The sequence below is a fragment of the Gallinula chloropus genome (genome assembly GCF_964237585.1).
Source record: "Gallinula chloropus genome assembly, chromosome: 23".
NCBI classification, from domain to species: Eukaryota; Metazoa; Chordata; class Aves; order Gruiformes; family Rallidae; genus Gallinula; species Gallinula chloropus.
In genome coordinates, this window is record NC_140108.1 from 5,862,441 (window position 1) to 5,871,058 (window position 8,618).

Below are 8,618 nucleotides of genomic sequence, written 5' to 3' on the forward strand. Positions count from 1 at the left end.
TGATAATAATGATAATAATAATAATAATAAAAACAACAAAATGATACGTTCTGCTAGATGGTTTTCTCTCAAAATGGAAAACTTGAAGAAATGAGGGCACTGAAAAGTGGAAGAGCAGCTGACAACGCTCAGAAGACCAGAATCTATTTGCCACAGGGCAGAAAAATCTTATGAAACCCAGAGAGACAACTAGAACAGGGGCTGACTGCCAGGTGGCCAAAGGGATGGTCTCAAGCTTAGAATAATTTTCTCTTGGAAGGCTGACTGAAAGAAGGCCTCACCTTCACTTGTCACTATTTCAGATCATGGTAGGAACAGAAGACATTGGGATTTTTAAGGTTTAAATAAAAATAACCTATTAATCTTATAATCTACTGTTTCAGACCTTGGTTGTTCTCCAAATCTAGAACTTCTATCTTAAAATTATGACTGGCCACTTTCTCTGTTCTTCTAACAAAATTGGTTGGGTGGTTTATTGGTGGTTTTTTGTGGGGAGAGGTTTGGTCCTTTTTTAGTTGACTAGTTCCTTTATCACCCCAGCTGTTTACCACACTGCTGCATTAACAGGCAGCACATACCTCCCCTCTTGCTCTGCTGTTCTAAACCAGGTTGAGGGCTCCCAGTCTTCTCCAAGGCTGCTCACTTGATAGTAAAAACGTCTCCCTTCTCCTTGCATCCCTTTCCACTGCCATTTCTGCCCAGTTACCATCCCCAGGGCTTGCTCAGGGGGGGGTTCATCTTTCATAGAAACACCTGCTGAAAACATTTTTTCCCTTCCCAGTCTCCCAGGCCACAGCCAGGATGCTGCTTGCCTGTTCTCTGTACCCCAAGTTCCAGCTAAGCCTCACAGACAGGGTGGCTTCTGTCCATAAATCAGTTCCACGCAGAGATGACTTACACAACACCCCTCCCAGCCCACACCTCGGCTGTGTGGGGCTCCCTTTGGGCACCAACTCACCTCCACGAGCGGGTAGGCGGTCTCGTTGTAGATCTGCTCCGTGCTGTGCTCCTGGTAGTACGCCCCGTCGAAGGTGAACTGCTTCGGGGGCTCGCTGCCGGCAGCGGGGTTTAGGAGGAAGCACTGGCCCCGTGTGCTCTCCATGCTGACCACCGCCTTGCAGCCCAGAGCCTTCTCACGCTCACTCATGGGCCGGCAGCGCACGATCACCTTCACCGTCTCCGTGGTCATGGCTCAAGACACAGTTTAACCCCCACCCTGTGTGCTCACTCAGTGGGACAAGGTGGGACTGAGGCCCCTCTCGGCTGGGGCAAAGCCCTCGGCGGGCTGGGAGTGCTCACTGTTTGCTGGGGCCGCTGAGGGGAAGGACAGCCCGGCAGCCGGGCATGAGGGAGAGCTGGGGGGGGGATGCAAAACGTCTGGGGGAGAAGGGGGACCAAGGAGGAGAAGAGCTGGAGGGGGATGAAGGGAAAGGGGGAGGCTGGGGGCACCAGGGCAGGCCCGGGGGAAAGGAAGCCCGAGGGGAGGTTGTGTGCGCGGGCGGGAAAGCCCGAGGGACGAGCCGGGACAAGCCCTGGAGCGGGCGGGCTCGGGGAGACCTGCGGTAGCGCTGGAGATGGCGGGCGGGCCTGAGGCAGCCGCGCTGCGGGGCGGCGGCAGGCGGGAAGCGCCGGGCGGCCCAGCGCGCATGCGCGCGGCGTCCCCGCGCGGTTGCCGCGACGACGGGAAAGCCCCGCCCCTCCCCGCGACGGCGCGCGGGATATTTGGAGGGTGGGGTGGGGGGGGGGAGTGGTGAGCGCGGCTGCGCGGGAGGCGGCCGGGAGCACGTGCGGCGAGGGGCGGCGAGGGATGCGCGGGTTCGAGACCACCCGCACCTGAGAGAGTGTGAATGTGTGTGCACGTGTGTGTGTGTGTGTGTGTGAGTGCACACGTGTGTGTGTGCACATGTGAGTGCACACGTGTGTGAGTGTGTGTGTGTGTGCACACGTGTGGGTGCACAAGTGTGTGCAAGTGTGCACACGTGTGTGTGAGTGCACACGTGTGAGTGCACACGTGTGTGCACGGGAGCGTGTGTGAGTATGTGTGCACACGTGTGCATAGCAGCATGTGTGCACACGTGTGTGCATGGGAGTGTGTGTGAGCATGTGTGCACACATGTGCACACATGTGCACACATATGCATGTGCCCAGGAGCACACAGGAGCATGCATGTGTGCACGTGCACAGGAGCACATGTGCACACATGCGTGCACAGGAGTGTGCAAGTGTGCGTGCACAAGAGCGTGCATGAGCGTGTGCACACAGGAGCGCACCTACACACGTGAGTGTGTGTGAGCATGTGTGCACAGGAGCGTCCGTGCACGGGAGCATGTGTGTGTACGAGTGTGGGCACAGGTGTGGGTGCCCAGGAGCGTGCGTGCACACGTGCGTGCCCAGGATCTCAGGCTGCTGGCCTGCAGCGCCGTGTGGGGAACAGACGGCAGCCGCCAGACCTCTCCTCCGGTAGCATGAGCGCTGTTTATTGCCGGAGACACGCCGTACAGCCCGCCGAGCGCGCGCAGCCCGCGGGAGGGGAATAAATAAGGCAGGCGGCAGCGATTTAAAGCTAAATGGGGATCCGGGGGATGGGGGGGCAACCGCGTCCGGTGCGAGGGCTGGATGGGCCTAACCCCGCTCGTGCTGCACCCCGACGGGGGCGGCCGGGGCCCAGGCTGCTTCCCCCCAGGCGCTGGCCCCGCTGCCAGGGTCCTGCTCCTCATAGCCGGGGTTGCGGCGGCCGGGGGTCAGGCGGCAGAAGCAGCCCCCCGGCGCCCCGGAGTAGTGAGCCAGGAGGGCGGCCACGCTGGCGAACTCGGCATTGGAGTGCTGCCGGCACGGGGAGAGAGGGGAGAGGTGAGCACCGCGCTGCTGGGCTGGAGGCCAAGGCATCCAGTAGGCTTTGCTGGGGTGCTGGGCAGCCCCGAATTGAGTGCACCCCCATGCCAAACACCTTGGGACCCGTTTGCACACCGTGCACCAGCAAATCACAGGTGCACGTGTGAACCAGACACCCTGAGAGGCCCGTGCAGCCACCGCATGTTGTCATGTACATGTGCACCCACAAAGCAGATGCACCCATGTACCCCCAACTCAAACATGCCCATGGCCAGTGCACCCCTGAATCAGACCCCCGGCCAGTGTGCTCGTGCACGGATGCACTCCCACATCCACAAATCCCATAGAACTGCATGCTGAAGCAGGGGTGCACCCACGCCCGTTGGTATCGGTGCTGCATGCACAATTGCGCCTGCAAATAACGCTCCCCAGTGTGCCTGTGCACAGATGTGCCTGAGCACTGACGCAATCGTGACGCAAATGCAGCCTGCATCAAACAGGCGTGTGGACCCACAGACCCACCCAAACATACACAGCGCCTTGAATGCACTTGATACACCAACGGGACATACACACCGTGTGCCGGGTGCATGCACACGCCAGCCCCTCCATGCATCACACACCCAGACACCAACCCCTCGACATGCAAACACCTCAAACGCAGTTGTGCAGGCACATCAAATGCACACACACCCTGGAGCACCCATGTACCAAGGCACCCGTGGACCAAGGCACCAGTGCACTTACACCCAGGCACGCTGAGCATCCCAACCCGCGTGCAGCCATGCACCGCTGCAGCCACAAAGCAAACGTGCTTAGGCACCAAATGCAACCACTGCCCCTGCGCCTCGTGCAGCACCCTCACCTCCACGCAGAACCTGCCCTGGTGGGTCCTGAAGAGGCAATAGGGGACGACACCGCAGGGCGCCCGCACCCACAGGCACCAGCGCTTGGCCAGCCCGGGCTCAGGGCGCAGGAGGAAAGCGCCGGGGACATCCTGCCGCAGCAGCGCAATCCCACCATCCCTGGGGAGGGGATGAGGCAGGGGTGGGTGTAGGGAAGGATGGCGGGTGGGGGGCTGACAGTGAGGAGCAGGGTGCTCATATGCACGCACCTGGCGATGCCGGCAAAGGCCCAGACACTCTCAGCGAGGACGTTCTCATTTTCGGGGAGGAAGGCCAAGCTCCTCGCCCCTTTGCTCTCCCATCCCGCTGCTGCTGCGAGAGCCCGTTAATCCCCTCGGTGCCCCAAAACCCCCACAAACTCAGGGTGTTGTGTGTATCCTCCCCCCCACTTCCATGCCTCAGTTTCCCCTCTGAGCACTCACCAGCATCCCGAGGCGGCTGGTGGAGCTGGCTCTCACCCCCGCAGTCCCGGTAAGCCCCCGAGCGCAGGACTTTGCTGCGGATGGCTTTTTTGCGCACCAGAATCGGGGAGCAGTAGGGGTTCCCCAGGCGCCAGGCACCAGCTCTGCCCTCTGCCTCCGGCCGCCGCTCCTGCAAGGCACAGGGGTTGTTGGAGGGGGGCAGTTTGGGGATGCTCAGTGCGTGAAATGTTGTGCAAGACTAAAGTTACATCAAGAATGCTGTGCAAAAAAACCTTTGCCCTGTCAAAAAGTACCGCTCAAAAATCATTATACACCCCACCACCACCACCCCGAAAAGCACCTGTGGGGACCAAGCATCACGTGCAAATGCTCGTGCAAAAAGTGCCCTGCAAAACACTGTGTAAAACTGCTGATAAAATAATTATCTGGTGTGCAAATCCACACGATGCAAAGTGCTGTGCAAGGAAAGGCCGTGCCACAGGATGCACGAGGAAAGGCCGTGCAAAACGCCGTGTAGAAACCCACCCCACAAACTGCTGTTTAAAACAGGCCGTGAAAACACAGTGCAAGGAGAGGCTGGGCAGGATGGGTGCTGCAAAACCCAGTGTGCAGAAGTGTGCCTTGGAAAATGCCGTGCAAGAGAAGGCAAAGCACTGTGAGTGTGCAAGGAAACGCCATGCAAAACACCACGCCAATGTGGGCCTTGTGGTACTGTGCCCCACAAAACGTCACACAAGAAGGTGGCTGTGCAAGAGCTGCCAGGCACATCGCTGTGCAAAAAGACCCCGTTGTAAAACCATGCCACACACATGGTGCTGGGAAGCAAGCAAAGGAAGGGCTGTGCAAGGTGCTGTGACCCAGTGTGCTGTGCAACACGGCCGTGCAAGGAAAGGCCGTGCAAAACCTCCATGCATGAGAAGAGGTTGTGCAAAGGGCCCGTGGAGCAGCGCCCAGCAGCACCCTCCTGGCAGGGTGCACCTACCCCTGTGCCCAGCGAGCCGAGGCCAGGCAGCGCGGGCAGGCGTCGGAAGGAGACCAGAGCGTTGACGTTGCGTGACACCTCCTCGGGGTTGAGGGGCTCCCGCAGCACCCCGCAGCCTGGGCCATCCCCATCGCCCGCCTGCTCCTCGGGGTGTGCCTGGAGGTAGCAGAGCTGGAAGGAGCGGCAGAGCAGGAGGTGCAGGGTCTGGACCTGGGGGAGGCAAAAGCAGCTGTGTGAAAATATGACTAAAAATTATAATAATGGGGTTTTTTTAGGGGGGAGGTGGGGTGGTGTTGGGTCACACACCTCGCCTTGGGGTCCCATGAAGAGGTGGCAGAAGAGGGTGCTGGAGGGGCTGTGGGGATTGCGGGCCACGAAGGCGAACTGCCGGTCAGCGTGCCGCCACGTGCTGTACAGGATCCGGCGGAGAGCGTGCGCCATCAGCAGCGTCTGTGGGGACAAGGAGGGGTCAGCGGGACCGAGCATCCCTGGATGCTTCCCCCACCCCAGGGGTCACCCCTGGATCCAAAGGCAAAGCAGGTTCCCAAGCAAAAAAGCAATGCTCTGAGCTGTGCAACCCCCTCCCTCAAAGCACCTTCATAGCAGCATCCAGTGCCCTTGACCTCCCCCAGCACCCTTGACACCCCCCAGCACCCTTGACCCCCCACCCTGCCCCCAGCACCCCTACCTCGCCATCAGCACCGTAGACTTTCAGCCCCTGCAAGCTGAACCTCAGCACCACCGACCTCCTCCTGGGACAGTCCTGGCCAGGAGAGATGCAGCGTTGGGGGCAGCTGGGCTGTGTACCCCAGGGGCACCCCCCATTATTTGGAGAGCCCCCCTGCCCCATTTCCCAGAAAGGGGGAGTGGTGGTGAATGCCCAACCTTCAGTGCCCGGAGCTGCTCCTCCAGCCACCCCGCTTGCTGCTGTAGGTCCAAGTCCTCCACGACGAAGGAGCCCACGTACTGATGGAAGGGGGTGTGCAAAAACCCACCCGGGTCACCAACAGCCCCCCATACTCAAATTGCCCCCCTCAGGGCAACCAGACCATCCTGAGATGATGGTTTGAGGGGAGTCAGGGGGCCACATCCCCACCCAAACCTCATCTCAGGGTCCCTCCCCACAGTATATCACCTCTGCCGGCTTGGTGATGCCCCGGGCTCGCTGCGGGGGGGCTGCAGGATCTGGCCCCCTCCCGTTGGCTGGCTTCTTCTTCATGGCAGCAGGGTTTTGGGGTGAAGGCTGGCTCAGGATGGGGTTAAGTGGCTTTGGTGCCACATCCAAATTATCAGGAGCTATCCAGGGTGGCGGAGAGCTTGGATCTGGCCCCTGGTCCTGGTCCCTGCAAGAAGGAAAGGGACAGACACAACGTGCCCCCACTGCCCCCACACTTCCAGCCCACTGAGCCCTTGGGAGATGCTGCAGTCCCTATACTGTGGTCCCCAAGTGTTGGCTCCAAAGCAGGGGGCCCTCTGTACCTGCCCAAATAAAGGGAACCCCAGTCCCAATCCCAAGGCGAGGGTCCCAGCACCCCAACCCCAAGGCAAGGGTCCCCATGCCCCAGCCCCCCATGCAAGGGGACCCCTGTGACCCCCAAGCACTACACAAACATCCCCGCGTCCTGCCCCTGAGCAACACATAAGGGTGCCCAGCCCCAAGCAGGATTCTGGCAGTCCCTGCATCCTGACCCCCAAAACCAACACGAGGGTCCCCAACTCCCACCCCTACACTTGCAGTCCCCACCTGCCAGCCCCACATGAACCCCAAATGTCCCCACATCCTGACCCCCAGCAAGAAGCAAATGATCCCCGCGCCCGAGCACACAGTCTGGCCCCCAAGTGAGGTGCATGCAGTCCCATGCCCTGAACCACAGCAAGATTTTGGGGTTCCCCCCATCCTGCCCCTTCCAACCCCCCCTTGCTCTGTCCCACTCCCCGTCAGCCATGCAGCACTGAGCCACCCCGGCTGTCCTTCAGTGGTGATCTGCAAGTCACCAGTGCTGGGGACAGCAGGTTTGGGGGGTGCTCTTTCAGCCAGTGCACCCACCAAGGGATGTGCCCGGCTCCTCTCCAGCCCCCCCAAAGGGGTTTTGCCCTCCGCAGCCCTCGGCTGGGCTGAGACCGGTGCAACTCGTGTCACCGAGGCCACACTGCAGCCGCCTGGGTGCAAACACATAGGGAAGGGGGGGAGGGGGGCAGCAGCTCCAAACGCATCTTAAGAGGGAGGATGCGGGGGGGTCCCTATGGTGCCCCCATCCCCTTTTGCAAGCTTACGGCTGCCCCTCTCCTTTCCGGCACAATTTAGGGGGTCTTCCCCCCCTGCCCCCCTAGCCAATCCGCAGGCAGGCAGCCCCCAAACCCCGCCCCCTTTTTCCCACGCTCCATTTCTCAATGGAGCCCCCCCCCCATCATCCCCAGCCCACCGGCCACCCTGGAGGTCCCCAAGGAAGGGATGCTACCCCCCTCCCCCCCCTCCCCAAATTTAAAGGGGTGGATGTTCAACACCCAGACACCAAACCTCCCCAGAGACCCCGATCCCGCTGGGGCCCTCCCTCCCTCCCTCCAGCTCACGGGCAGCTCGCTCGGATGGCTCCGGAGAAACGCAGATGATAAAATTCCCCCCTCGCTCCAGCTTTCGGCCTCCGCCGCTTGTTTTTTCCTTCCTCGCCGGCTCCTCCGGCACAGCTCCCACCGAGGCGCAGGGATGCTCAGCCCGTGGGCGTCAGGCCCTCTCACAGCCAGCCGAGGCCCAGGCCAGCCCGAGCCCACGCCGGGCACGGGGCAGGCAGCAAACTCTCACATCTCCTGCCTCCGATCTGCCCGTGATGAATCACTGCAATTTACCTCCCCGGGTTTTTATTCCGTTTCTTGGAAGCGCCGGCGAGCTGAAGCGCTCGGGCTTTTTGGAAAACGCGGCTGCAACTGATTTTTTTTTCCCTTCTCTCTCTCTCTCTTTTTCTCTCCCCCCCCTCCACCTCCCCACCTCTCCTCTGGCATGCCCAGCTGAGCAGCGATTTCTAACCCTGATGTGCACACAGGCGTTCGCTCGCTCGCTCGCCACCCCCTGCCCTGATGCTCAAGACCTTTTTTGCCTCAATTGCTGAATTCCCCAGGGAATTTTGCCTACTGCTACCTGCTTTTGCTAGAAAAAAAGAAATAAAAGAGGGATGGCTCCATCCGTCAATCTCCTGTGCCAATCCAGAGTCACACAAATCTTCCAGCCCGTCAAATCCAAAGTGAAAGGTACCCCCAGCCCCAGGGATGTGCTTGTCTCCTGGAAAGGGAAAGCAACGGTTTGGGGAGAAGGAGGGGGTTTAACCCCTCAGGGGTGCACCCAAAAATCCCTGTCTTGTACCCCAGCGTTCCCCAGGGTGTGTGGAAAAGGGTCTGAATGGTGGCATTTAAACCTTGAGCTGCTGCCAGCACCGGCTGCTCGGAGATGCTGTTCGATGCCCTGGCAGAGCTCGCCGGAAGAG

The 8,618-nt window shown here is 60.3% G+C and overlaps 1 protein-coding gene across 2 annotated transcripts; it reads right to left on the reverse strand.

Moving 5' to 3' along the window:
• Nucleotides 1-2,463: 2,463 nt before the first annotated feature.
• Nucleotides 2,464-6,378, reverse strand: SH2D5 (SH2 domain containing 5). Of its 2 annotated transcripts, none has more exons than XM_084274788.1 (9): nt 6,278-6,378; nt 6,028-6,108; nt 5,831-5,905; nt 5,449-5,592; nt 5,143-5,352; nt 4,161-4,329; nt 3,948-4,047; nt 3,699-3,858; nt 2,464-2,824 (listed from the first exon to the last, which is right to left on the reverse strand). In XM_084274788.1, exons 1-9 carry the CDS (start codon nt 6,359-6,361, stop codon nt 2,624-2,626), a joined length of 1,224 nt encoding a protein of 407 aa, XP_084130914.1. In that variant the 5' UTR covers nt 6,362-6,378; the 3' UTR covers nt 2,464-2,623. The 2 variants fall into 2 exon arrangements, with proteins under 2 accessions (XP_084130914.1, XP_084130913.1); XM_084274787.1 differs by having other exon boundaries at nt 3,948-4,050.
• Between the last annotated feature and the right edge of the window lie 2,240 nt (nt 6,379-8,618).

What these genes read in the sequence shown, in the direction of transcription:
- SH2D5 (XM_084274787.1), bottom strand. Translation starts at nt 6,361, where the DNA reads ATGAAGAAGAAGCCAGCCAACGGGAGGGGGCCAGATCCTGCAGCCCCC. An exon ending in TCATGGGACCCCAAGGCGAG is followed by an intron (nt 5,353 to 5,448) that starts GTGTGTGACCCA and finishes TGCCTCCCCCAG; the next exon opens with GTCCAGACCCTGCACCTCCT. An exon ending in CCAGCCGCCTCGGGATGCTG is followed by an intron (nt 4,051 to 4,160) that starts GTGAGTGCTCAG and finishes GGGCTCTCGCAG; the next exon opens with CAGCAGCGGGATGGGAGAGC.